The 26,407-nt window shown below is 59.2% G+C and overlaps 1 protein-coding gene and 1 long non-coding RNA gene across 6 annotated transcripts in view; both read right to left on the reverse strand.

The window, feature by feature from the left end:
- Nucleotides 1–20,729, reverse strand: part of NFATC1 (nuclear factor of activated T cells 1) — a 91,391-nt gene extending 70,662 nt beyond the window's left edge. Inside the window, exons 1-2 of one of the 5 annotated variants that reach the window (XM_055559641.1) lie at nucleotides 20,232–20,729; nucleotides 6,276–7,347 (exon numbers count right to left, since the gene is read on the reverse strand). In XM_055559641.1, the coding sequence (XP_055415616.1) occupies nucleotides 6,276–7,347; nucleotides 20,232–20,358 (1,199 nt within the window). In that variant the 5' untranslated portion in view covers nucleotides 20,359–20,729. Of the gene's footprint in view, nucleotides 1–6,275; nucleotides 7,348–15,668; nucleotides 16,029–20,231 lie in introns of those variants that run through there. The other 4 variants (XM_055559643.1, XM_055559642.1, XM_055559645.1 and 1 more) reach the window with 4 other exon arrangements.
- Nucleotides 20,730–21,479: 750 nt separating this feature from the next.
- On the reverse strand, nucleotides 21,480–25,763 carry LOC129636059 (uncharacterized). The gene is made up of 2 exons (XR_008706606.1): nucleotides 25,518–25,763; nucleotides 21,480–21,537 (listed from the first exon to the last, which is right to left on the reverse strand). It is a non-coding gene; the product is annotated as an uncharacterized LOC129636059 (long non-coding RNA).
- Nucleotides 25,764–26,407: the final 644 nt, after the last annotated feature.

Raw genomic sequence — 26,407 nt, forward strand, 5'->3', positions numbered from 1 at the left:
CGGGGTATCGGTGGGTGGATGGAGGGGCGAGGGGCAGAGCTGGGTAGTAATGTACAAGGGGGTCAATGACCCACGTATCCCCTGCCCGTCCTCGGGGTGCCACACACAGAGCAACCCGACCCTGAGATTCTGCGGCCAGCCACCTGTCCTAAGGCCCAAGCTCCCCCAGGAGGCTCTGCCCAGGTCACACTGGCCCGGACCCCTCCTCAGCACCAGCTCGGTCCCCAGAGTCCCTGACGTGTCCCTGTCCCCTTGGGAGAGAGGCTCAGATGAAGTTGAGCCCCTGGGGGGTGCTGGCGGGCGGAGGCCACCTGCTTGTCCTCCCTCACCCTCAGGGGCTCCGTCTGCAAGGCCCAGGCCTGCTCAGAAACCTGAGTCCAGTCACAGACCTGGAACTTTCAGAGCAAGAACAGCGAGGGCACCAGCTCGGGCTCAGGAATTTCACAAAACTCTGTTGCTTTCAGGGGCTCCACCAACCAGGGTGTGGAGAATTCCGAGTTGCAGGGACTTTCTTCCAGCTTTCTGGAAAACCTGTTATCCTTACTCTGCACCACACCCCCGCCCACCCCCCAAAACCCAGGCCTATCTCACGTGGGCCTCTCAGGCCCCGCCCCACAGGCTCGCATCCCGATGCTTCTGGCTGCCCTGTAAACGGCTGCTTAAACCTCCGCACAGCCTGAGCAGGGCCGTCCACCTTAACGGGCCATGGAAACGGCGTGGCCGGAGTGACAAGTGCACCATGGCTGAGTGCGCCGGGGCAGGGCGCGGCACTAACCAGCGCTTCCGTGCGCCCGTGGCGGGGTGGGGTGCCTGCTGGGCACTCAGCCTGCTAACCGACCTGGACGCAAAGCCTCTGGGCGATTACTTTCTTCACCAAAAACCAGCTCAAGGCTGGGTGTGAAGCCCCAGCTTCCAGGAAGTTATTTTAGAAGCATTTATTCAAAATCAAACCCCATCACGACACATACATTTTTGCTCATGAACCCAAGGAACAGTTGTCAACGAAGGCCCGTTAATGTCCACAGAAGGCCTCATCTTAAATGTGACTAAGTTTCACCCTCTGCGGGACGGGCCCCGTGTCTCCCTGGCTGCCTAACCCAGGTGCACTGCAGGTGCCTGAGGCCCCAACGAGTCCCCCACACTCTCTTCGGAGGAAAACGTCTGGACAAAAACAGTTCTGTTTTCTCTGTGGTCACTGGTGCATGCTGTCACTGGGCACTTCCGCCCGGTCAGGCTCCTACCAGTTTGGGAAACTCAAGACTGGAGACCCCCGAGTGCAGCCCAGCCCCACACGCATGCCACGGCCAGCTGGGTCAGAGCAAGAACAGGCCAGGAGCTGTCCAGTCTCAAAAGCAAAACTCTTTGAGCACTCGGATTATCCACAAAATCAACCAGCACGGATCTCAAGGCTCGACTTGAAAATCAGTGTATAAAGCCACAAAGACTCAAGCTGATCCTCTCCAGGAATGCAAAAGTCCTTGAGATCCTCGTTCTCCTTTTCACAGCTAATGATACCAGACATTCATAGGATAACATCCAATAAAGCAATCGGGGGCTTCCCTGGTGGTCCAGTGATACAGAATCCACTGTGCAACACAGGAGACATAGGTTCGATCCCTGGTCCAAGAAGATCCCACGTGCCACGGAGCAGTTACGCCCACGCACCACAATTACTGCCTGTGCACGTGGAGCCTTGCTCTGCAACAAGAGAAGCCAGTGCAACGAGAAGCCTGAGAGCCCAACGAGACAGGAGACCCCGCTCGCCACTAGAGAAAGCCCGCGCACAGGAACAAAAGCCCAGCATGGCCAAAACACAAAATAAATAAATCTTTGAAAAAAAAAAAGAGCAATCAGGCCCACATCCTCCACCTGCATCTCGAGGAAAGACCGAAAGGTGCAGAGAAGCCTCTGCCGCAAACCTGCAGATCTCAGCTGAACCCTCAAGGCTACGCCTTCCCGCCGGAAGTCAGCGCTTAGGGCGCTGTGTCCAGGGTCCACGGTGGACTCTGAGGAGCCAGGAGAGCCTGCTCCATGGGGAGCCGGGCGCTAGGCCTCTGAGACTATTTACTCCTGCAGCGAGCAAGCATGATCTGCAGAAATCGCAGCCTAGGCCCGACTCTGGCCACCGAGTTCACCTGCAGACGCCTCTGCACAGCTGAGGCCACAGTCAGCCTCTGGGCTCCTGAGGCCTCGGTCTGCTGGCCTCCCACCTCCCCGAGCAGCCACCAACACCCTGGGAGCAGGACATGGACTCTGTAGAGAGATCGCAGCCCTCGACACCGCCAGAGCCCCCCACCTAGCAGGCAAATGCATCACGACTCCTGGGAGCAGGGGCCCAGCAAGGGAGCTGCCAATCATGGCCTGAGTCCAGCTCTACCTGTTACCAGTGGGGCCTGAACAGTGGCCCAGGCACTGGGCCCCGGTCCTGTAAGCACTGGGGGGGACGTATGGAGACCACTCCACTCACTGGTTTCTTTCTAAAGCTTACTGTAAGTGGCTTCCTTTTATTGGAAGGGTGTAAATTTTTTTGTGTCCCTGCCTCACGTGGGATCTTAGTTCCTGGACCAGGGATTAAACCTGCGGCCCCTGCAGTGGACATGCCAAGTCTTAACCACAGGACCACCAGCGGTGTCCCTGCTGAGCTTCCTTTTGTGACCTCCAGATGACAAGCTCCTCGGCCAGGTCAGAAAAGGGAAAATAACCCAGAAGCGATGTGTCCAAGACCTCGGGTGGGCTGGCCCAATGCAAACTACCTGAGTGCAGACGGCTGGGGCCAGGGAAGTCATTCCAGTGGAATGATGTGTGGTCAGATTTGTTACCAGCATACAGCTTTATTTAATCTTATTCCAAAAAATTAGGGTAAACTCTGAAATATTCAGATAACTTAAAAATGCAGTCAATCAGTTGTAGCTTCATCAGGCTTCTGGGAGCTAAGACCTGGGCACAGCACAAAGGTCATAGATATCATTAAAGTCATCAATTGTACCCAAAACCTAGAAGAAACTGTGTCTGAAACACACTGACTGGGAGGTGCAGCCCCTTGGGTCGCTGAACCCAGAACAAGCAGTGGGGTCACCACATGCCCGCACCCCTCAGAAAGTTGACCCCGCAGTGGGGGCTCTCCTGGGCCCAGTGGTTATGACTCCGCACTTCCACAGCTAGGGGCGCGAGGCTGGTCCGGGAACTAAGACTCCCCAAGCCTCGGGACGTGGCTAACAAAGAAATAAGTCAGTAATGCTCAGACCACAAAGCAAAGTTTCGTCTGCAGTGATTTAATTCGACGCTGCTGCTGTCAGAAACAGCGTGTCTCAAAACACTCTGCCTTCCCAGACCAGCTCCTTCCAGTCCTTTCCTCACGTAACCCTGCCCCTTGAAGGCACATCCAGAGATTCTGCCGGGCACAGAGACAGCACTGAGACGTCAGAAGTCAGGACTCTCCACAAGCGCATTGCAAAGGAAGAACAAGCTCCCTGAACGCATGCAGCAGGCCCTGGGTAAGGATGACACCCTTGCCAGGGCAGGAGCTCCAGTACATTTTCTTGAACCAACACAGGCTTACGCTTGAGCGCCTCCGGGACAATGACAGCCCCTGGAAGCCACCAGCGGGAGTCAATGCACGGCCATCTCTGCCCTCTCTGCCACGGTCAGGGGCAGCGTCGCTGTCAGTGCCATGGGAGGACCTGCTTATTCTCATCCAAGGACAGGAGCGGGGAGTCCTCCCTGGAGAGGCCCCCCGTGGGCTGGCTAAAGCCATCGGACAGACAGCCTTCAGACGGGTCACTTGTGACTCCTCTGTGTCTCTCAAGCTTCAGGAGCAGAGCACCGTTCTCCGAGGCTCTACATCAAAACTCTTCTTTAAATTCTACGAACTTCTGTCCAACAACGCTGTTGATTCCACAAACACAACCCCTTCTGTGGCAGGAACTGGAAATCATCTTTGACCCCGTGAGACTGTCGGGAGGTTCCACGCAGAACAGAGGGCTGCGTGTGCTGGGGGTGGTGATCCCATGGACCCCACGTTCCTCAGGAAGAGACCCACGCCGCACACGTCTCATTAAAAAGTTCCCCTCGCTGGCAGGATAGTCGTGGATGTACCCAGAGGGGCTGCCCGCTCCCACGGGGGCGGCGATGGATCTGTCCTGATAAACTGCCCATCCCAGACCTCGGAGCCTGTCAGCACCGGGCGCCCGGCCGTGCAGCCCAAGACCCGCTGACACCTGCTGCCAGCGCTCTCCCTGCACCAGTCCCCAGGCACGCGCGGCAGCGTCCAAGGGCAGGAAGTGTGGTCACCGCCCCCCAGGGCAATGGCCTGACCTCTCCCTTCTCCAGCTGGCCCCTGGCACCCGTGGACAGGATCACAAGGAAAACATTGCCAGGGACCAGGAAACATATTTTGATGTGGAACCAAAACAGTGGGAAAAGCTGACTTCAAGCCTGGGAGGAAGTGTGGGGCTTGTTGGCGCGAGCTCACAGGAGTGCTGGGGGACCCCACCCGAGGGGGCCTGGAACGGGAGATAGAGCGGGGCACTCAGCCCGCGGAGCAGCCCCCCAAGCAGAAACGGGGCAGCACTGGTGCTTTCCATCACTGACAACCCCCAGAACCACGCACGTTCCCATGGGCACCCCACCACTGGGGCTCGAGAAAGCCGCCCCGTCCACCTGGGGTCACAGGCTGAGCTGCTCCCCCCAGAGGCTCCAGGGTGGAGTCCTAACCCCAGGACGGCAGCAGACCCCCGCGCTTGCAGGCTCAGTCAAGCTAGGGCGAGCCCCCAAAGCGGTCCCATCCAATGACCGCAGAAGGAGCCAAACGGCTGGACCGTGGGCTCCAAACCCCAGACTGTGAGGAAGGAACGTCTGCTGTTTAAACCGCCCCGTCAGTGGGGCTGGGTCCCAGCGGCTCCTGGAGATACGGGCTCATGGTCTCCTTGCAAGCCCTTAGGACCTTCACGCCAACGTCACCATGTGAGTTCACTGAAGCCTCGTTCTAAACTGGAGAAGGGTGCTTTGATGTATTCTTTTTTTATTTAAATAATAATTATAAAGAGAGCATGAATAAAAATTCTTACATCTTAAAATGCCTCCAAATGGATTTTTTTAAACTCCCACATTCATGAATGAAATCCACGTTCCGGGATACATCTGTTTTGACAGTAACTTTGGAAATGCCAGCTTTTTGAACTCTACATGCATGCACCCTAAAGCCTGTCAAGACCCGTCACGGCCCCCTTGCCCCCTGGCTTTTGACTGCTACCCATGCCGGCGGAAAGGAAGCGTTCAGCTTTAGAAACTCACCCCTCACATTGCTTTTTTGCCACAAGCTTCTGTAAAGGTTTGGCACCGAGAACTAAACTGTCTACTTACAGCTCTAACTACATCTTTAGTTTAGAAAAAAGGGGGGTTCTGAAGAGAACACAGAAAGCTCTGTAACAAATAACACCCTGATTCACTCTCCTCAAGGTCTGGACAGGACGGCTGGAAGCCACGAGGCCAACACGCAGTCCTGCCTCCAGAAGCAAACAGGAGCAGCAACAAGCCTCGAACACTGAATCCACAGGCAGAAGCCTCTTCCTGGGAGGCAGCCACAGCCCTTGGCAGAGCACGGGCCTCCAGGGAGGGCCTGTGCGCATGGCCGACACCTGACCAGAGTCCCGGGGCAGAAAGCACTCTGCTAGGGGTCATTAGTGGTCCACCTGCTGGGAAAGCTGTTTAGTTAAAAATAAAAGCCCCGGGCTAAGTGAGGGGACCCAGTGGAGCAGCAGCAGCAGCCCCAACACCGTTAAAAAGAAAAATCAACAGCCCAAGATGCAACTAGCAGCTCGGAGGAGCTGGGGCTCCCGCCAGGCGGCGGTCTCTGGGGAGGGGCACCGAGTCGCTCCCAAGCCGGCGCGGCTGGTGCGGGCGGGCGGGCTGCTCCGGGGAATTGTGAGCAGGGCCCCATCTGCGCCGACTGTGCAGTGACAGCAATTAGGTGTGAGCAGGGGAGGCGAAAACACAGACAGGAGCTGCAACTGGCTTTACAGGGAGCAAAACAAAAACCCAGCCCACGTGTTAGTAAGCCCCAAGACGGCAGAGAATGTGCCTGAAGGTCCCCCCAGCACCGGAGAACACAGCCTCGTCTGGGCACCGGCCTAAGAAGGACAGAACGCATGAAGATGAGGTCTCTGGCCCTCAACCAACATGACCAGGTCCTGAGAAAGGGAGATTTGGACACAGACACAGGCTGGAGAAGGCAGAGGGATGCTGGGAGGCTGCGGCCCCGCCCGCCCGTTGCTCACCTGGTGTAGGATGCGGGGGACCGCGGCCGGGCCCACGGGTACGGGTGCTGAGGCACCGACAGGTACTGGTCGCAGAAAGCGCCCTTGCGGATGTGCTGGAAGGCCGCGAACTCCTCGGGCTGGAAGTCGGGTGTGGGCGGCGTGGTCCCCAGGTCCTCGCCCGCCGGCTCCACCTTGAGCGCCACCGCGGGCGAGTGGTCCAGCGTGGTCTTGCGGGCCTTGACCGGGACGCCGTCGCCCAGGTCCAGGCTGCTGTCGGTGCTCAGGGCGTTGATGGCGGCCACGATGGCCGAGCTGGTGTACTGCGTGGTGTTGCCCAGCCAGGTGTCGTCGGTGACGCTGACCCGCGGCGAGCCCTGCGGGGACGGCGTGGGTGAGGGGTGCGGGGAGCAGGACAGCTGCCGGCCGTTGAGCCCGTACTTGCGCTTGTTGCAGGGGGACGAGGGCCTGGACGTGCGGGCCCCCAGCCAGCTCTCCTCGGTGACGCTGGTGCGGGGGGAGGTGGAGGGTGAGTGCCGCGGGGACCCGAGCAGGCCGCAGGCCCCCAGGCCACGGGCGAAGCCCTCCTCGGGGTCTGTGGTCTTGGGGGACACGCAGGGGGACTGCCAGGGGGACGTCTGCGGGGACGCGTATGGGTACGAGAAGCTGGACTCGTAGGATGAGGCCTCAGAGTTGCAGCTTCGGGAGGACAGGCTGCTGGCAGGGCTCAGGCAGGAGGGGTCACGGTAGGCCTCCAGGCTGGGCAGGTTCAGCGTGGCCGTGGACGGGGACCGCTTGGGGAGGACGTCCTCCACGTCCACCTCATGCAGGAACTGGCTGCTGTTCTGGTGCAGCCCCAGGTAGGAGGTGATCTCGATGCGCGGGCTCTCCAGGGCTGGTGCCCCGTTGGGCCGGATGCCGCCAGACGACAGGAAGTAGCCTGAGGGCCCGCTGTCCACTGCCCCGCCATAGCCCACGGTGGAGACGCCTGCGGCCGAGCTCTGCAGGTCGTGGCATGGAGCAGGCAGCGAGGGGTGAGCCGCAGAGAGGGGCAGGCCCGCACCCAGGCCGGGGGCGGCGTAGCCGTAGTGCTCTGGAGGGAAGAGGGAGATGGTGAGGGCCTGGACCGGGGGTGTGGGGCCCCCCACCTCCGACCCCGACCCCACAGACCACTGAGATGGGCCCCCCACCCCCGACCCCGCAGGCCACTGAGACGACCCCGCTGCTCGCCCGCCCTGGCCTTGCCCTCAGGGCCCCCACCCCTCTGGCCCTCCTCTCTCCACTCCAGCCGTGGCCTCACACTCAGTCACGCGCCCAATGGGGCTTCCGTCTGCCCACACTCTTTCCTGAAGAGCCGCACGTGGGGCCCCTTTTTTCGGCTTCTACTCAAACACTGTCTCCCCCAAGCACCCTATCCCAATCCCAACCCCCCAGCCCGACACGCATGTCACCCTCCCCCACTCTATCTCCCCCGCATAACGTTGATCATCCATCATATCTTCCACCAGAGGAAACCACGGGTTTCAGGGTGGGGGTGTCAGAGCCATCCCAGTGCGCTCTGTGGTCCACTTCTGTTTCCAGTCCAAATGGTGCTGATTTGTTCAATGAACAGATGGACAGGGTTTAGACCCAGGGTGTCAGACCCTGGGACCGGGATGTTTAAGGACGTTGTAACAGACTGATCACCAGAGACAAAGCACTGAGATGAGCACACAGACTCTGGGGCCTCTCACGCCACCTCTGACAGTGACTTGGGGCCCAGGAATCCTTTCAAAAGAAAGAGAAGCAGAGGGTATCGATGTACAGCCGTAATTTGGCTCTTTTTAATTATAACCTCAGTAAAATATGTATAAAAAATCATTACTAGTGTAATTAGTCATTTTTAGCAGCAAACCACACGCCTGGATTTCCGATTTGAACAGACGGTTCATAACTGCTGGTTCCTCGTGACCGCAGCCTGGAGCCGAGTCTCCCAAGGTCTCTGAATAATGGAGCCACTTGAGGAAACCCTACACCACCTCCCCGGCCCAGCACACGGCCCAGAGATGCTTCATCCAGCCTTCAGGCTTCTGAACCTACCTGGACAGACCCTAGAGCTCAGGGGCCTTGAAGTGCAGGCTCAAACACCACGGATTTACCAACAACAACGGGTCTAGCTTCCCAAATCGGGGGAGATCTATTTCCATTCTCACTTATTTCAAAAGGAGCCTGCGACCACCCTCTGGTAACCCAGGTCCTTACCATCCCTGCTAGCGAGGAGCTCCCGCTTTTACATTCTGAAATACCGTCCCATAAAACACTGTTCTCAGCTGCCCCCCAACAGGGCAGGCCGGGAGAGCACGCAGGCCCGCCCCGCCCCTGGGTCTTGCAGGCAGCCTATCTTTCGGGGAGAAGGCGTCCAGATGCTCAGAGTCGCTGCTGGAATCTAAACGGCCCGGAGCGAGGCTGAGCGGGACGAGAGCAGGAAACTGCAGCTGAGGGAATCGAAGCTCCAGGGGCGGGGGGAGGGGGGGGGGTGTTGTGGGTAAGTGGATCTGCAGACAGCCCCCTACCCCACCCCGCCAGCCCTGTCATCCCCACCCCCACCCGCCCCCACACTCCTGAGGGGGATGGAGGGACCCTCCTGGGGCTGCCAGGCGAAGCTGCCCTCAACGTCCTCACACCAACACCCGCAGTCTCACCGACACTTCAACACAAAAACCATGGTGAGAATCAGATTACCATCTTTGTAAAAATCTCCAGGAAGTTAACAACCCTGCAAAGGCACATCCAGAAGAGACGGTCAAGACTTCTGAGAAGCAGCTGGCCCAGGGGCTGCAGGTCAGGCCGCTGAGGCCCTGGAAGACTCACTCACCCTGCAGGGAGCCCTCAGGACAGGTGTGGACACACCCACCTCAGCCTGGGCTGGCGGAGGCCCTGGACATAGAGGGGCCGGGGCAGCAGGTAGGGGCCCCTCCCACAGGAGGCCCCGGGGCCCCTTCGAGGGTCTGACCCTCAGGGCAAAACTGACTGGACAGCAGCGTCAGCCGGAATCCTCGTTACTACGGGAGCCTAGGCACGGCTCTGTGCTTCTTCCCAAAGGCGTCCGGCAGACGCACCCGGCAGGACCAAGGGCCCCTTCTGGCCACCGCGAGGTGCACACCACATGGACGTCCCAGCCTCGTGCACAGACCTCCAACTCGGAAGGTCCCCTTCACCGTGGTCCAACTCTCCAGACCATTCTGACCAGAGCTGCTCGTTCAGAAAACAAACAACTGTTCCCAGCGCTGGTGAGGCTTCAGGTAAGAAGTCAGACATCAACCAGTCCAATTAAAAGCAGGCCGGCTGGCCAGGCTGGAGTGTCGAGCAGTACCACCTGGACAGTGAGATGTGATGAGGACCGTGATCGACGTGCAGAATATTAACAAATCGTGTTACCCGCACACACGGCAGGGATTTCTCAACACGTGGCTGTGCCGTGTTCGGTGTGTCCCCAGACCATGGGTGAGTCACAAAGGCGCCGTGGAGGTCATCGAGGACCGGCTTCCTCCCAGGCGGGTCCTCTCGACTGCCAGCCCAGCACCTGGCTCCATCTCAGGGGGTGGGGTCGCCCACCCTGGCCCCTGCCCCCCACCCACACACGGGCCCCTTTGCCAGCGTGGTGGTCACACGGTGCCCTGAAGCAGAGGGACAGGCCAGCCTGGCCCAGCACCGTGGGGGCCCCTCCCCGGGGGCAGCAGCTGCTAGGCAATTGCGCTCCAGCGCCTCCATGACGTCTGCCCTGGAGGCGGCCCCGTCCAGGTGGCCAGGACACCACGCAGGCCCCCAGGTGGGCGTGGCCCCCAGGCCTGGCTGCCCCAGGAGTGACCGTGCCCCAAACCGGACCCCTCGCTCTGGGGCCACCGTGGCTCACAGCGCTCTTGTCCGTGTGCAGCACACAGAGTGCAGCACTCAGCGAAGAAGGGACTTCATTTTAAAGAATGAAGCCAACTCCAGGAGGGGAGCCCAAGCAGGAGGCTGATGGGAAGCACACACAGAGCGCAAACCAGGCGCGGAGAGCTGGCAGGCCACTTCCAGCTCCCAGAGCCCGCGGGGCCTTGATGGGGTCCAGGGAACGGATCCCATGCTTCCCGCTCAGCCAAACAGTATGACACAAATCTGTCCTTTATTTTAGGACTTACGGCTGATCCGACCCCTGAACTACCGTTTGTTGGCAGGAAGGTAATTTCAAGAATTCGAAGAAAAATCCTACAGTTAGCAGAGCGAGTCCTGGCCCCACCACCACCTGCCCACAGGACTCCGCCATGGCCCGTGGTCCTAGGGGGAGACTGGAGCAAGGGTCAGACCCCTAGAGCCTCCCAGGAGGGCCACTGTTTAACCCAGGTCTGTAGAGAACCATGGATCAATGAGGAAAAGAAAGGCATGAGGCTTTATTAGAACACAAACAAGACCTCCTATGCACAAGTTTTCCTTAATTAAATAAATCATGAAGCGAAACTCCTAAGTGCCTAAACTTTGTTCTGAGCTCAGCCGGAGCCTGGGACGAAGACCTCCCTTGCAGGACGAAACGCCCACAGATTGCTGCCAGCCGCCTGGGCCTGCCCACCCTGGGGGGCATCTCCCCGCTCCCCCTCCACCCCCGCCCCACTCCCACCCAATTTGGGCTTATTTCCCACCTGAACTGTATTCAAATCTGAGTTATTTAACAATTCAAAGGGATTACATTTACATGGGGTGGAAATATTTTCAGCGACTTTCTTAAAATCCTGAGATGCCCAGGCTGATTCACGTCACGTCAGGCAGCACCAAAGGGCTCAGCACCCACGACATGCACTTTCTGCTGCTGCCTCCGGAGCCTGGCCGCCCGCCAAGGAGGGTCATTAACTCACAGCGCAGGAGTCTAGGCGAATACCAGGGAGAGCCTATTCAAGAAGCCTTAACGTAATGGACATTCATAAAACCATGCCTCATCTCTGAAGACAGATGTGGCCTCGCCTCCAGGGCAGACCCTGTCCTCTTGGTGGACACAGGGCTGGATGCCAGTGTGAAGCCAGGGGACAATGCATAGCTCCTGGCCCGTCCAGCGCCCACAGTGAGCTCCACCCACAGCACGTCCCAGACCAGCATGGGGAGGAGTGTTTCCTCTCATTCTGGAAAACCACTCATTCCGGAACCACTCAGTCGTGCTAGGTCTGAACAACCAGTACTCTGCCTGCAGTGCAGGAGACCCTGGTTCGATCCCTGGGTCGGGAACATCCCCTGGAGAGAGAACGGCAACCCATGCCAGTATTCTTGCCCGGAGAATCCCGTGGACAGAGGAGCCTGGCCAGCTTCTGTCCCCGGGGTCGCAGAGTCAGACACGTTTGAGCAACTAACACTTCACTGAATGATCACCAAAAATTTGCCGGGTGTACCTCCACTATGGCCAACTGCATCCCCGCAGGCTCCTGACCGCTCGGACCCTCCCTGCCAGTGAGGTCAGGACCCCTCGCCCTTCCTGGGGAGCAGCAGGGACACGGACGCACTGCCCCCGCGCTCGCCCACACCCACCCGTGGCTGCATCGTCACAGCACCTCACCACCCTCCACCCCACCCCCCACCCCGGTCGGTCACAGACCCTGAGAGGCAACACGACACGCGACTTTTGTTTTTCATTTTAAGGAACATCCCCTTCAGCATTTGCTGGGGTTGAACCGCAGGACACGAAGCTAGAAATAGAACTGGAAGCAGCCTGGCAGCCAGGCCAGGTCTCCCGACGCCTTGCCAGGCCTCCTTTCCCGGGTGGCAGGCGCGGCCCCACAGGGCTAGATTATAGCTTCGCAGGTAGTGGAGACAAAACAAAGCAAAACAAAGCCACTCCTCGCCAGGACCTTTCTGTGGGGAGCCGCTGACTGAGCAGGGGCGGCCAGGCCCCCGGGTGACGGACAGACACAGCTTTGAGGGCCAGTCCGCCACCTGCAAGGCAGACGTTTCCAGAGGCAGAGCAGCTGGCCGTCTCCACCTCCAGAGGCCCACGGCTCCGAAGCCCAGCCTCGCGCCTCAGGTCTTTCCCCTCCAGGCCCCTCGTCTAAGGGGCCAAGACATCCCCAGGCCGACTCGCCCCGGCTGCTTCCTTCGACAAACTCCACGGGAAGAGTAAAACATCCTCCGGACAAAGACCCCAGTGGTGGAGTGTCTCTGGAAGTCTGAGCAAACCGAGGGCGTGGGCCCGCCGGCTGGAGGCGCAGGTGCGGCCCTCGGCCTGCGTGGCCCCGGGTTGGCCGGCACGCTGGGTTCTGGGCCCGAGGCCCGGCGGGCCGCGAGCGAGCAGAACACGTGGGCCTCTGGGGTCTCCAGGCCACCACCACCACTGAGAGGGCACTGAGAATAAAAACTCCAGGTCTTCCTTTTCTCAGGAAACGTCCCCTTTCACGCAAGAATCGTGAGCCCCCAACCTGCACGGTGAGGGACCCGCCCCCAGGCCGCCAGGAGGCCCCGCCCATTTCCTCCTGCGTTGCCAGGGTGACAGCCCCAGCTGGGCGGCCAAAATAACTTAGAAAACAGGAGCCCCGGGCGGGAAGCAGGGCCACGCCCGCCCGGCCCACAGCAGAGCAGCTATTTCCTGAGACCCAGAGGGAAGTAGCAGCAGGAAGCCCCCCCAGGAGGGAAGCCCCCAGCCATCCTCCTTCCCCAGAGGGGCCAGGGCAGCCCCTGTTGGGCAAACAACACCCTGCCCAGACCAGGGCGGGTTATTTTTAAAACTCTGCTTGCTTTCTTTCTTCCAACAAATGGTGACTGACTATCTGCACCTGCCAAGCTCTCTGCACATAAGGAACCCCAGCACCCAGGCCTCCTCGAACGCGGGGGTGTCACGCACTCTAGAGCAAGAGGTGGCGTGAGCGACAGGTGACAGGTGAGAAGATGCCACTCTCACTCAGAATGGTGAGGGTGAGGGGCCCTGTGGTCAGGCAAGGCCGAATCCTTTTGAGAAAGTGCCCATTTTGGGCTGAGTATAATCGCCTCCCAAGCTCTGTCACCTCGCTTCACAATCAACCTCAGAGTTGGTCAGTCATTCACTTATTTCTAAGTTCATCCCTGAAATAATGTGAAGTCATTTCTGTCACCCATTAAGAGCTGAAGAATTTAATATAACAATGTAACCATTAACTTAATAAGTACAATGTAATGTTAGTAATTAATAAGAGCAAGAAGAATGTACTCTATTCATAGCTTCCGACACTTAGAAGCAACCAAGATGTCCTTCGGTAAGTGAATGGATAAACTGTGATCCATCCAGACAAGAGATGTTATTCAGCACTAGAGCCATTAAGTCAGGAAGAGGCCTGGAGGAGACGCAAGTTGAGTGTCACTTGAGTGAAAGGAGCCAATCTGAAAAGGCCGCATCCTCTGCGTCCAGCGTCCCAACTGTAGGACGCTCTGGAAAAACTAGGGACACAGTGACCAGGTCAGTGGTCGGGGGCGAGGAGGCGGGGATGAACAGGGGCGGGGCAGTGAAAGCGCTCTGAATGACCCCACTATGGTGGACACGTGTCGTTACACATTCATCCAAACCCGTAGGATTAAACACCCAGAGGGAACATCATGTAAACTACAGACTTTGGACGATGATGTGTCCATGTAGGTTCATCGACTGTAACAAACATCCCATCTAGGGGAGATGTCAATGGTTGGGGGGCTGTGCCTGTGGGTGCAGGGGGTACACAGGAAATCTCCATACCTTCCTCTCAATTCTGCTGTAAACCTAAAACCTGCTCTAAAATAGTCGTAATAAAAAGTATGAGTGTCTCTCACATAGATAGATAAAAAGGGGTGCTTTCTTCTAATGCCATGACAAAGTAAAGGCACCACCTCGTCTCTGCCCAGAGCTCCCTCCAGCTGCCTGATGTCCCTCCACCAAGGCCCGGTATCCCAGAGGCCTTCCTGCAGGAGGCTTTCCTGGGACTGTGGTCCCTGGAGGCTGGGGTGGGTGGGGGTATACACTTGGCAACGATGCTGAAGGAGCACCTTGAGAATTTTGCTCAGCTTGCTGTCAGGGGAGCAGACATGCACAGAGACCGAGGGGGCTGCAAGGCCTTCCCCCCCACTCCAGGGGACTCCCAAGCACAGGCCTCTGCTCTGACCAGGCCTGCCTTCTGGGGCAGCAGAGCCTGAGGGCACAGGATGTGCGTGGCACTCCGTCCTCACCTGGCTTTCACACCCTGGAGCGGTCAGGGGAGCAGTTCACACATCAGGCCTCTCGTCAGATACATCTGCTAAGAAGACTGGAAAGGGGGCTGGATACCAAGGGAGAAACTATGCTAGTGGAAACAGCCCAGACAGCCCAGCCAGGACCTGCGTCCAGACAGCCAAACCCAAGCGAGTACAGAAGGCCTGTGGGGCCCGCTTCTCCACCTCGAGCCTCACATCTGTTCAGAAAACTGCCACGCTCTCCCACCCTCGCCTGCCTTGGCTCCCACCCACCCAAAGGCCTGGGGACCCACAGCCCAGGAAGAGGAAAAGGGAGGCCATCCAGGGAGGACTGATTCAGGCCACATTGGCCTGGTTGGAACATTTGTTTTTTTTAAAAAAACGAGCAGGACGCTGCAGTTTTAAAAGAGGGGTGGTGAATGATACGGAAAATATTATACAGTCATTGCAGAGCTGGGCACCCAACGGTGCCAAGCTGCTGGGCTCAGCTTCACCACTTCCCCGCCACGTGGGCAGGGCCAGAGAGAGTGTCCTGAAGACAAACAAGAAAGGAGGCTGACAGGGGACACAAGAGACAAGTGGGGGGCCAGGCTGCAGGGAGGGGCTCCGGGCGCCCTCCACTTGGGGCGGCCTCCAGCTCAGGCCCACTCTTCCTGCAAAACTGGGTGACTGCTCAACGTCTCATTCCTATTGGAGAGCACGCACCCAGTCCCGGGGGCTGGAGGGTTCCTGCATCAGCTGCTTGTTTAAGTGGAACCTTTATTTTTGACAGAGAAGAGAAAATGAAAGAAAGAAAAGGCCGGGAAACTCGGTGGTCGCGGGGCCTGAAGGCTGGTTCCCCTGGGACTTTTCTTGGTGGGGCGGGAGGTTTTAGCGCTGAGGGCACAAGGAGCCTGGAGGGCAGACGTAGGGGCTCCTGGCCCCCGCTCCGTGGGACGTCCACGTCCGGGGCCTGGCGCCCTGTCCCCTGGCAGGAACAGTACCCACCGCGCCCTAAAGAGGAGGCCCCTCCAGCGGGACGGCGCCCGGAGCCTAGCCCATTTGGCAAGGCGACCCTACGACCCTAGAGGGCCTCCCCCGCCGCCCCGCTCGCCCCTCAGCTTGACCTATTTTCGGCCCGGGCGCCGCGGAGGGTGGGACGGAGGCCGGGGGGCGCCCCGGGCAGAGGGGCGGGAGCCGGGCGCGCCTCCAGACCGGCCCCTCCCGACCCGGATCCGCTGCCCGCCCCGCGCCCGGTCGCGCACCCACCTGCGGGGGCCGCGACGGCGCCCTCGTCGCTCTGGTTAAACTCGAAGAGGAAGTCAAAGTCGAACTCCTGGTCCTCCTCCAGCCCCGTCATGTTGGGTCGGGGGTCAGAGGGCCAGGGCCGGAGTCGGGGTTCGAGGTCAGGGGTCCAGGGTGGGGGTCGGGGCTCGGGTTCCGAGTCCTAGGTCAGGGGTCCGAGGTCAGGGTCGGGCTCAGATTCAGGGTCCGGGGTCTCATGGGGTCTGGGGTCGAGGCGGGGTCGGGCTCCTGGGTCGGGGTCTAGTGTCGGGGTCCCGGGCCGGGCTCCGCGATCGGGCGCGGGCCGCGGGCACCTGTGGTCGCGCCGCCGGGACTCGGCTGCGCCCGGGCTCGGCCGCGCGTCCTCGGTAACGTGACTCCCGCGCCCCTCCCCCCCGGCCCTCCCCCGCCGCGCCCCTCCCCCCGCTGTTTCCGGGTTTACATAAACAAGCGGCTCGCCGGCCGCCGGCTTCCGAGTTTTAAATAAACTCTCCCCGCGAGCCGGAGCGCACGCCTTTCACTGGTGTCCCGGCTCCCCGCGCCCCCACCCGCGCCCGGGGGCCCCCCAGGGAAGCTCTCGAGGTCGGCCCCCCAGCGCGAGGGAGATCCCCGAGTGCCTCCCGGGTCTGCGCTCGGGGGGTGCACTGGTGCCGGAGAGGGGCACACGGGGTCTCCGGCCACCTCCGTCCGCCCTGCGGCCCTAGAACCCCTGCGGCGGGAGTCGGGTGGACAGAAGCTGGGGGTGCGGACGGGACCTGGCGGTGTACCCCCGCCAGCCCGCAGCCTCGCTCGGGGAGGCGGGCGCAGCGAGCGGCATCGGCGGCTCCACCGGGGAGGGGGCTGGAGGGAGAGGCGCAGAGCCCGGGACGCTCGGCCCTGACCACAGCGGCTCCGCTGAGCAGCCGAAGGGACCTCCAGGCGGCCGCCCGCCCCTGGGTCAGGGAGCCCCCGCCTCCGTCCTGCTGGAGCCCCGCAGGCCGGCCCGGCTCAGAATCCCCTGGATGGCAGGGCCGGCTTTCAGAGGAGCAGCAGCTTCTTCCCCCAACCCGCACGCACGATACTGCACTCCGGCCTGTGCAGCTTAGATCTCCACCCCGCCCCGAGAGTCAGGAGATGGGAGGTCGTGGGGACGCCCGGGCCGCGCCGCCGCCTTCCCGCGCGGCCTGCTACGGGCAGGCTGATGCCCAACCGGCTACCTTTCCTTTTTGTGACCCTGCTCACTTTAGTCCCTCAAATTACTGAAACACGCGTGCAAACGCCTGTGGGCCCACGAGTAGCCTGCCAACTATCCCTGAATAACCCCAGAGCTCCCCCAGGCCGAGCGAGAAGAGGGGGAGCCCGCGGGGGTGACACCCAAGGCCGGGGAGCAGAGCAGCATGTGCGCACCAAGTCCGTGTAGAGCTAGGCCCGCCTGAGAGCAGCCCGCCCCCGGCCCAACTGGACTTTCTCCCAGCCGTTCTTGACTTCCCCAGGGTCTTGGCGCCCCGTGAAAGCAGCATCTGGAAAAGCCCGAGAAAGGTGGTCAGGAAGGCGGAGGGAGAGGCAGAGGATCGCCCACGGGGGAAGGAGGCGGTGCTCAATGGTCCATTTCTGCGACTCTGCTGCTAATCCAGCCTGTCGCGTCCTCCCCTCTCCTGCAGGCCCTCGGCCCCTGGGGACCAATTTTTCCGGAAGCAGAGAACCTGGGAGTCACCCGACACCCCCCAAACCTCTTCTCTCTCAGGACCTTTTCAAACGGCTGGTTTTCTCTCGTGATAAACTATAGTTCACTTTGGCCTGATTTAGTTTCTAATAATAGTCCCAACTTTGAGATGTATGTTGGAGGGCTGTTTTGTTTTAGTTTGCTTTTTTTGCTGACCTTCAGGCAAATGGAAGTTCTGTTTTCCGTTCAGAAGCCACAGCATTTCATTTTTCTCTCTTTTCTTTTCTTTTTTTTTAAGTTCAGCCACTTTCTCACCCTGGCCAAAAACTTACACAAACCTAACAGCCTCTACCCACTGTTTACACCAAAACGTCTCTCTGGACTGTTCTGTCCTGGAGAAAGTGGGTTTATCCTTCCCGGTGGACCCGAGTCCCCCAGGGTCAGGACTCAAGTCTGCTTTGTCCCAAGGAGAAGCTGATCCCCCACCAAGGTCGCCCGAGAGGGGGCCGTTTTCTAACTTGTCCCCCCACCAGCACCCTCAGTGCCTTGCGTCTTGTAAATGGTTTGGAGCTATTTGCCAATTCAGCAGACACTCCTGTCTTGATGGAAATATTTAGCTTGGCGCTTCCTCCCAGCGGCGGCGGGTGTGCTCGGGGCCCAGGCCTCCAGCCCTGCGAGCGATGCGGCCACGGGGCCTTTCTAATCTGGATTAGGAGACGACGCGGAGCGAGGCGGCAGGAGAACAGGGCGGGCTTTGTTCAGTCCTGGAGCGCCCCAGGCATTCCGTGTGGAGCAACTTCTGAATGGGTGGTGGGCGTACCTACAAGGCCCGCGTTTCTCTGCCTTCCCCACGCGGAAAAACAAGCACAGGGCCTTCCCGAACAACAGGCCTAATGAGCTTTGACCAGATGCTCATTAAACTGGAGGGGAAGGCTGGGGATTCCCTCAGATTCTCAGATGGGCAACCAAAGCCCAGTCTGGCCTGCGGGGAAGGCCAGATCCTTCCGCCAGCCCTGAGCAAGGCAGGCGTGGACCTGCAGACGGGCTCTGCCTCTCACATCCCGCTCCTGTCTGTATGAAGGATTAGATCATGCTTTCTGGTTGGCCTAATTTTGCAGTCCTGATACATGCACCGATATTTGTTTAGTCGAAGGGTATCACCGCGCCTGCCTAGCTGTCTCAGCACTGGTGCCTTAGAATGTATTCTCTTACGTAGGAAACAGGACAAATAATCACCCCCTCATAGATGTCTTTTCTAATTTTAAGAGAAAAAAAAAAAAGACCCTTTATTGACGATTGACGACAGACCACCGACTGCTCAAGTAAAGAGATCTAAACTTTGAAAGGCCCACATATTTAAAAAGCAGTGGTAAGAAATATGTGGGGGGAACTTTGATGTAAAGTGTCCAAAGATGTAAAATCAAAATCTCGACAACTTTTAAAACTTTTCTGACAGTAACAGCTCGTCCTGTAAGCATTATCTACTGCTTACATTTAAACATTTTCTAAATTGGCATGAAACGGTAAGAAACATAAGGTGTATGCTAATCTATATCTTCCCTTGATTAAAACTACGTATAAATAACATAAGACATCAAGGCCCTGACCCCCATATGACGTTCTTACATTGAATGTAGGGTCTTGAGCGCATGTTTGTTGACGGTAAGGAAGTTCTCCAGAGCAGGCAGTCTTTGAAAACTGCAGCTGTGATGCAAGTGGGGCCGTCATATTTATTAGAATCGTGCAGGAGGCAGTAGCATTTAGTTTCTAGCACTTCCCAGAAGGATGTCTGCCCTTATAAAATATGAGTACTCATTACACATTGGCAGCCTTGGCAGTTTTCTTAAAATAATTTAGACAAAGTACTTCAGCGCTGATAAGGCGTTTGGAAAGGTGTCTCTGGCTTCCACCAGAGCCCTGGCCCTGGTGGCCCCTCACAGGAGGCTAGTCACCCCTTTGCTCCCGGCTAATGAGGGTGGTGGAGGAGTTCGGGGTGATGGTGGCGGTTTCTAAGGGCGGGTGAGGGGTGAATGTGAGGGGCTGTGGACCCGAGGCTGCACAAAGGAGGGTCGCCAGCAGACTGTCAGTCGCAGCCTCGCCATCACCGGCTTCAGGGCAGACGCTTATGCCATCCTTGTGACTATGAAAAAGTAGCTTGAAACTCGGCAGGCCCGTCCCAGACTGTCCTGAAACATCTACGGTTGGAACTCTCAAATCCACAAGATTGCAAACTGGTTTGGATTAGGGGCTGCGCCCCACCGCGCCTTTCATCGCTTTTAGTTCTGCGGGTCGAGCCATCGGCGTGGCGGCGCCTCACGGAGCAGTTCCCGTGGCCCGGTGCCTGGAGAGAATCCGCCCCCGGCTAAGTTCGTAGAGGGGAGCAGAGATCCCCACCTCACTGTACGGCTGGACTTCGAGGCTACAGGGTGGCCCTGCCCCACTGGGGAAGAAACCGGGCCATCCCTCTTTCCTAAAGAAGCCTCGCTTCTCCCCCAAATGTCCTTCCTTTGTGGCTCTGTCGGCCCTAACCTCGCTGGTCCCCAAGCCGCCTGCATATGAACCGAGTTTCTACAGCGGGATCTGCCGAGCGGCTGCACCAGCGAAGGCCAAGTGCGCGCACTCAGCGCTAGAGAAGAGGAGACACCTATTGGCAAGAAGGCGCGTTCGAAATCAGGGCCGCTCTGGGGAAACACCAGGGGGACACCGGTTCCCAATCTTTGCAGCGCGCCCGCTGCGCGCCCGGCTGCCCGCGCCCCTCCCCGCGCGCGGACACCAGACCGGCCTGCTCGCCCCTCCCCAGGCCGGGACCCCGCCGGGCGCAGGCGGGATCGGCTCGGGGCTCAGGGTGCGGGGCCGCCCCCACGCCTCGGGGGCCGCGGTGGGGGACTGCGGCTGCGCCCGCTTACCTTCCTCTGCTGACTTCATGGTGCCGCCGGCGGGCGCCGAGGGCCCCAAAGTTTCTCCGCTCCCGCCGACTGCAACCGGAGGGCCGAGTGGAAACTTGGAAGGGACTGGAAAACTGGTACTTGGCATCCACGCGGCGGCGGCGGCGGCGGCAAGCAGGAGGAGGAGCGGGAGAAGTGGGCGCCTCGCGCTGCCGCCCGGGGTCGGGTCTCCCGCGAAAGGCCCCCTCTCCCCTGGCCGACGTGCTCCGGCCCGGGCTCAGCTCAGCCCGCGCGCCCCAGAGAAATGTGGTGGGAGGGTGTGTGCGCGCGTGGCGGAGCCGGGCTGCGGCCCCGGGAGCCCCGCAGGGTGGCGGTGGCCGGGGCTCGGAGGTGTGCGCCCGCGCCCCGGTCCCCGCGCCCGGCCGCCCTCCCCGGCGCGGTGACTGTGCCGGCGAGTTCGGAGTCTCTGAGTCTCGCTCTGACGCAGGGCCGCGCTCTGCCTCCTGCCTTTTTAAAGCTGGAAAATACCTCCCCCGCCTCCCCGCCGTCCCGGCCGCTCCCGCGCCCCCTCCCTGCCGTGACATCACGCCCCCGCCCGCCCGAGCCGGCGCTGGGCCCGGGGGACCAGCCGCCGAGCGGCCGCCCCTCCCCGCGCCGGGCCGCCGCTCGCCCGTCCCGCGGGGCGCAAAGGGGACGGACAGGGGTGCATGCGGAGAGGCTGGGGCGCACCCGGCGCGCGGCCCGGCCCGGACGCCTGGGTCCACGCGGGTGTCCTGAGAGAACCGCACTGCGCTTTAATGAGGGGGGCGGGGCGGGGCGGGGAGGGGGGCCGACGGGGGTGCCGAGAGAGCCCTGCATGCTGAAGTCATTATGTAAAATCGCAGGCTTCCCCCGCTGTGGAAATTTGGAAAAGCGCTTCCACTGGCAGGCCCGAGAAAGGAAATTCCCATCCCGCTAAATTACTAACAGATTGCACGGCAGTCCCGGGACGTGGAGTCACTGTCATTTTTCTTCTGTAAATATCTGAGCGACCCAGATTGCCTGTTGCACGGCTGGCTGGCGCGGGGCGGCGGGGTGGGGTGGGGGTGGGGGGCCGTGGAGAACCACGAGCCCCTTCCCGGGCTCCCAGCCGTCGCCCCCGGCCGGCCCCGAGGGCCAGGGCGGTTTACGGGCGCGACTGGGGTTTCCAGCCGACGGGGGCTGGTCCACTCGCTTCGCGGGGGAGGCCTCTCCAAGCGGCCGCTTCACTTCACTCTTTCCTCTTTCAAGCCCTCCTGCTTCTCGGTGCAGCTCAGCGGCCAAAACGGGACCATATCTTCGTGTTGGCCTTGGATGGAAGGGACGGAGTGTTGGGGCAGTTAAAATGTCTGGTGTATAAGAATCATAAATCTATTGCACGACACCCTATGTGGGTTAAAATAAACCCAAAGCAGAAGACGTGTCTGCCGCAGGGACCAAGAGGCCTGCGGCTCGCGGGTGGGTGCTCCCAAAGGACTCCACGCCCGGCACCCGGGGAAAGGGGGATGCCACGCTTGACCCAGTGGGGGGGGGGGGGTTGCCCTGCCCTCGGTGCGACATTAAACAACAGGAAGGCGCCCTACGGGGGGATGCCCACGTCACCACCGCGGTTGTCGGTTCATCCCAGTGGAGTCGGCCTGACTGGGCGCAGGTCTCCCCTGGGGGTCTCCCCTGGGGGTCTCCCTTGGGGGTCTGGTGGGGGTCAGGACACTCCTGGTGCTACTACCTGTGGGTCAGCGCCCGTTCTGGGAGCCGGCCCGCCAGGAGCCTCGAGCCCCAGGCAAAGGGCGGGGGGGACCCCGCGGGGACGCAGTGGCTGGGGCTGGGAGACCCCGCGAGGACGCTGGAGGCCCAAGAGGGGGAACCCCTCGCGCTTGCCGAGGGGGGAGGGTCGCGAGGACGCGGGACGGAGGGAGGCGGGGCGGGGGGAGAAAGGGGGGAGGGAAGCGGAGACTGGGGGGCGGGGACTCGGGGGGCGGGACGTGCGTCCGGAGCTGGCAGCCGCCAGGGGGCGCCCCGCCCCTCCCCCTTCCCCCTTCCCCCCGCCCCCGCCCCCGCCCCCGCCCCCGCCCCCGCCCCCGCCCCCGCCTCCCTCTGCAAAGATGCGCTGGTGAGTCCCCGGCCCCCTAGCCTAAGGGCTCGGGTTTTGCCTGGAGAGTTTGTCGGCGCGAGTGCCCGCCCCACTAGGGGAACGGGCCGGGAGGAGAGGCCGAGTCGTGGCGTGGAGCGAAGGGAGGTCTGGAGAGTTGTGTCAAAAGGAAGGCTGACTCTCGCCCCCTCCGCCCGCCCCTCTCGGGCTTTCAGGGGCGCGGGGCTCCTGCGGCCCCGGAGCCTGCGGGACCCCTCGGGGCGGGAGGGCCACTCGGCCGTTGGCCGCCGCCTCCTCCTCCTCTTCCTCCAATAAATAATTTTCACTCCATCCAGAAAAGCTCTTTTCCTGTCTGCTCTCAACGCGCCCCTCATTCCCCCGCCCGGGTGACGGTGTCCCGTCTGTTTCCCTCTGTTTAATGCCGTTGCCCGGACCACGGTGGCCGCGCGCCAGGGCGCAGGGAGTCCCGGAGGCGGCGGCGCAGCTCCGCGGCCAGCGCGCCCCCGTGTCCGCCTCGGGCCGGCCCTGCGGCCACCGCGGGGCCACTGGCCTCGTCCCCGCGCCCGCGGCCCCCCGGCGCCCCTTCCGCCTTTCTGGGTCCTCCGGCCCCGCTCGAGGTGTGTTTATAGCTGCTACTAGGAGAGACGTTACACGGGTTTTATTTTAAGAATTGGTGATGACTAACGAAGTTAAAAGGAGCTTAGGACAGAAAACAAGACTATTTTTAGATTACTGTTGTTTCTGTGGATTATTGGGGCAAATACACCCAAAGAAGCTTACCATTTTCAAAGTCCCTTTAGTGCCAAATCCTTTCTTCTGGTGCACACTTGGGTATTCATCTTTCCTGCTCAATATTTTCTATAGACTTTGCAGTCTCTGTTGCTCTCGGTTTTGTGTTCAAGTACAAGTGCTATGGAGATGGCACCCTCAGCGCCCGCGGCCTGGGGACCGGCTCTGGAGGACCAGGGAGGCACTTGTCTGGCCAGAGCTGCCCTGAAGGGGCTGCTGTGTCCCCTGCCCTGGGAGCCCCGCTGGGGACCCCTTGGTCCCACTTTCCAGCTTCTGCACCCCCAGCCTGGCAGGGCCTTCTGGGCAGGTGCAGCTGGTGTCCACCCTTTCTTCCTGTTCCCTTGTTGCACACCCAGGTGCCACTTCTTGCTCATGAAAATCACCTCAGACATCTGTGAGTTGAATGTAAATGCTTTTGTTCTCGCCAGGTCCACCTCCAAGCCCTGGCAGCGCCAGTTTAAAGTTCTCCCATTTGGAACCACTTTGAGCATGCGATTTCTCTAAAGGGCAGGTGTGCATTCCTCCTGCAGCACCTCTGAGCAGCCTGCAAGAGGCTTACAGACTGAACCAAGTGTTGGCAGACATGCTTGGCTACATGGGCATTGAGCCAGAGGGTAGAGATAGGCATTAAGTGAAAAATCAGAATTGCATGCATGTTAAGTTGCCTTAGTTGTGTCCAACTCTGCAACGCTACGGACCGCCGCCCACCAGGATCCTCTGTCCATGAGGATTCTCCAGGCAAGAATACTGGAGAGGGTTGCTGTGCCTTCCTCTAGGGGATCTTTCCGACCCAGGAATCAAACCCACATCTCTATGTCTACCTGCATTGGCAGGCAGGTTCTTTACCAGTAGCGCCACCTGGGAAGCCCAAAAATCACAATTAGGAAGAGTTTGTTTACTTCTAAGTAAACTTTGCTGAGGTTCTTTTAAAAAGCCATTGACAGTAAACCTGCCAGTTGTGCCTGAAGTTGAAAAAGATGGGTCTGCACACCTGTGAGTTCCCTTTTCTGTTAGGGGTGACTTAGAGGTCCGTACATTTCCGGTTTGGAGGTTCTGCCCTGAGATTTTCCTTGTGAAGTCGCTCTTGAATCTTCCCCTCGTCCCTGAGACAGCACAGGGGCTTCTTCATCTCTGGACCACCCACTCCAGGCGTCCCACCACTGGGCTAAAACTGCAGTCCTCAGCCAGTGTCAGCACGGCCAGGGCTGGTCAGCATCCCTGCCGAAGACTCAGCATGGCACCTCCTGCCCTTCGCCCTCCACATGGCCTGCCCTGAATCTCAGCAGCGGCTCCTCTGGGACAGTGGAGAACATTCTCTCTGGACAGTGTCCCATGTGACTCTGAGGGGAACGTGTGTTCTGCCGCGCCTGGGTGGCGTGTCCTAAGGATGTCCGGAGGGCCTCGCTGGTATGCCACCCTGGGCTCAGGTCTTCTGTTTCGTGGTTGGTCTTCTGCCTGGTTGCCACACCCATGATTGAAGGCAGGGCCCTTCCTGACATCTCCCACTATTGCTGCAGCATTGCCTCTCCCTTCCTCCCGTCAGCTTCTGCGGCATATATTCTGGGCCTCCGTGGCTAGATGCACATATATTTATAATTTTTACGTCTTCCTGATGGATGGGCCCTGTAATCGTTATGAAACATGCCTCTTTGTTTAATGACATTTTCTGTGTGTTAAAATCTATTTTATCTGACATTCATACAGCCGTTCCAGCTTCCCGACCTTGTTCTTTGCATAATGTATGTTTTTCCACTTTAGTCCATTCGTGAGTCTAAAGCGCACCTACTGTAGCTGGGTTCAGGTTGGATCACGTTTTCTTTTGATCAGCTTGTTAAATCCATCCACATTTAATGTTAGTATTGATATCATTGGATTTATATCTGCCATTTCATTTTTCTTGTTTTCTATTTTCCTTCCGTTGGTTTGTTCCTCTGTTCCTCCTTTATTGCTTTATGTTAAGTGAATGTTTTCTAATGTAGCAAAATGAATTCTTTAGTGCTTTTTACCCCTTTTAAAGTTATTTCTTTAGTGGATTTACCACAGAAATATTAACATCACAGTCAGCTTCAGATGCCTAGTAGCTTAATTTCAGTGACAGACATAACCATGAATCCTATGTGGGTTCATTCCTTTCTCCTCTTTTTATGGTAACATGTTAACAAATGGTGATGCTGCAGACCCAGCAGGGCTCTAGTGCTCCTTCACCACCTGCAGGCGTCTCCTTCCTCCCAGCTGTTTCACCCACTTCCTTGCTTCTGGTGAAAATATTACACTTGTCTTACATTTCCACTAATTATAGGCCTCACATTACATTATATCTGTATTATTTTATACGATTGCTTTTTAAACCAGTTATTGCAATAAAGGAGGAAAATATACATTTGTACTGCTTCATAAAATGATGTACTTACCTTTAACAGTGTCTGTCTGGGGTCACCCGCTTTCCACCTGAAGAACTTCCTTTATTTCTTGTAAGGTGGGTCTGCCAGCAGCAAGTTCTCAGTGTTTGTCTATCTGGGAAAATCTTCATTTCACCCTCGCTTTTGAAAGGTAGTTTTGCTGAGTATCAGATTCTTGGTTTGCAGTGTTTTCCTCTGAACACACTGGTGTGTTGCCCACTGCCTTCCAGCCTGCGGAAGTCTCCTTTGGGCACAGTCCCCTGGGGCAGCGGAAGTGACCTTGGGATTTTTGTCGCGTCTGCGATCCTCAGCACTTCCACAGTGATGCAGGCCGAGGTCCTCTCTGTTGAAGGGGAGGCCAGAGGCGGATTCCTGGGCCCACCTGAGACCCTGCCTGTGGGCTCCTCACCTGGGAGGAGTTGCCTCCCCTCTGCCGCTCATCTGCTTTACTGTGGACTCAGCCTCAGCTGGGACCCCAGGCCGCACCGGAACCCCAGCTGGCCCTGGGGTCTGTCCTGCTCTGTGAGGCCCACAGGGGCCTGGTGGCCTCTGAGGCGGACCCAGGAGGGATGAGGATGCCCCGTGGAGCAGAGTCCCCACAGTTCCCCTCCATCCTCTTGAGGGATCCTGCACGGGCTCCTGCTGCCCTGGGCCCCTCCCAGCAGCCTCAGGCCAAACCTGTGTTTTTGAGAGCTGAGGGCGTGTGGAGGCAGTGGGCACTGCACACCCCCCGTATCTGGCTGTCTGGGCATCTGCTCTGGCCACTGACCTGGCTGGAGGGAACTAGGGTCCTCCTCTGGTTTCTGGCAAGCTTCACAGTTTGCACCTGTGAGCTCACTATGCCTTCGTTTTGCAAAATGGTAACAGGAACAGTCTTCTGATGGCAACTCTTAAATTCAGCA

This window comes from Bubalus kerabau, chromosome 21 (genome assembly GCF_029407905.1).
Source record: "Bubalus kerabau isolate K-KA32 ecotype Philippines breed swamp buffalo chromosome 21, PCC_UOA_SB_1v2, whole genome shotgun sequence".
Classification (NCBI taxonomy): Eukaryota; Metazoa; Chordata; class Mammalia; order Artiodactyla; family Bovidae; genus Bubalus; species Bubalus kerabau.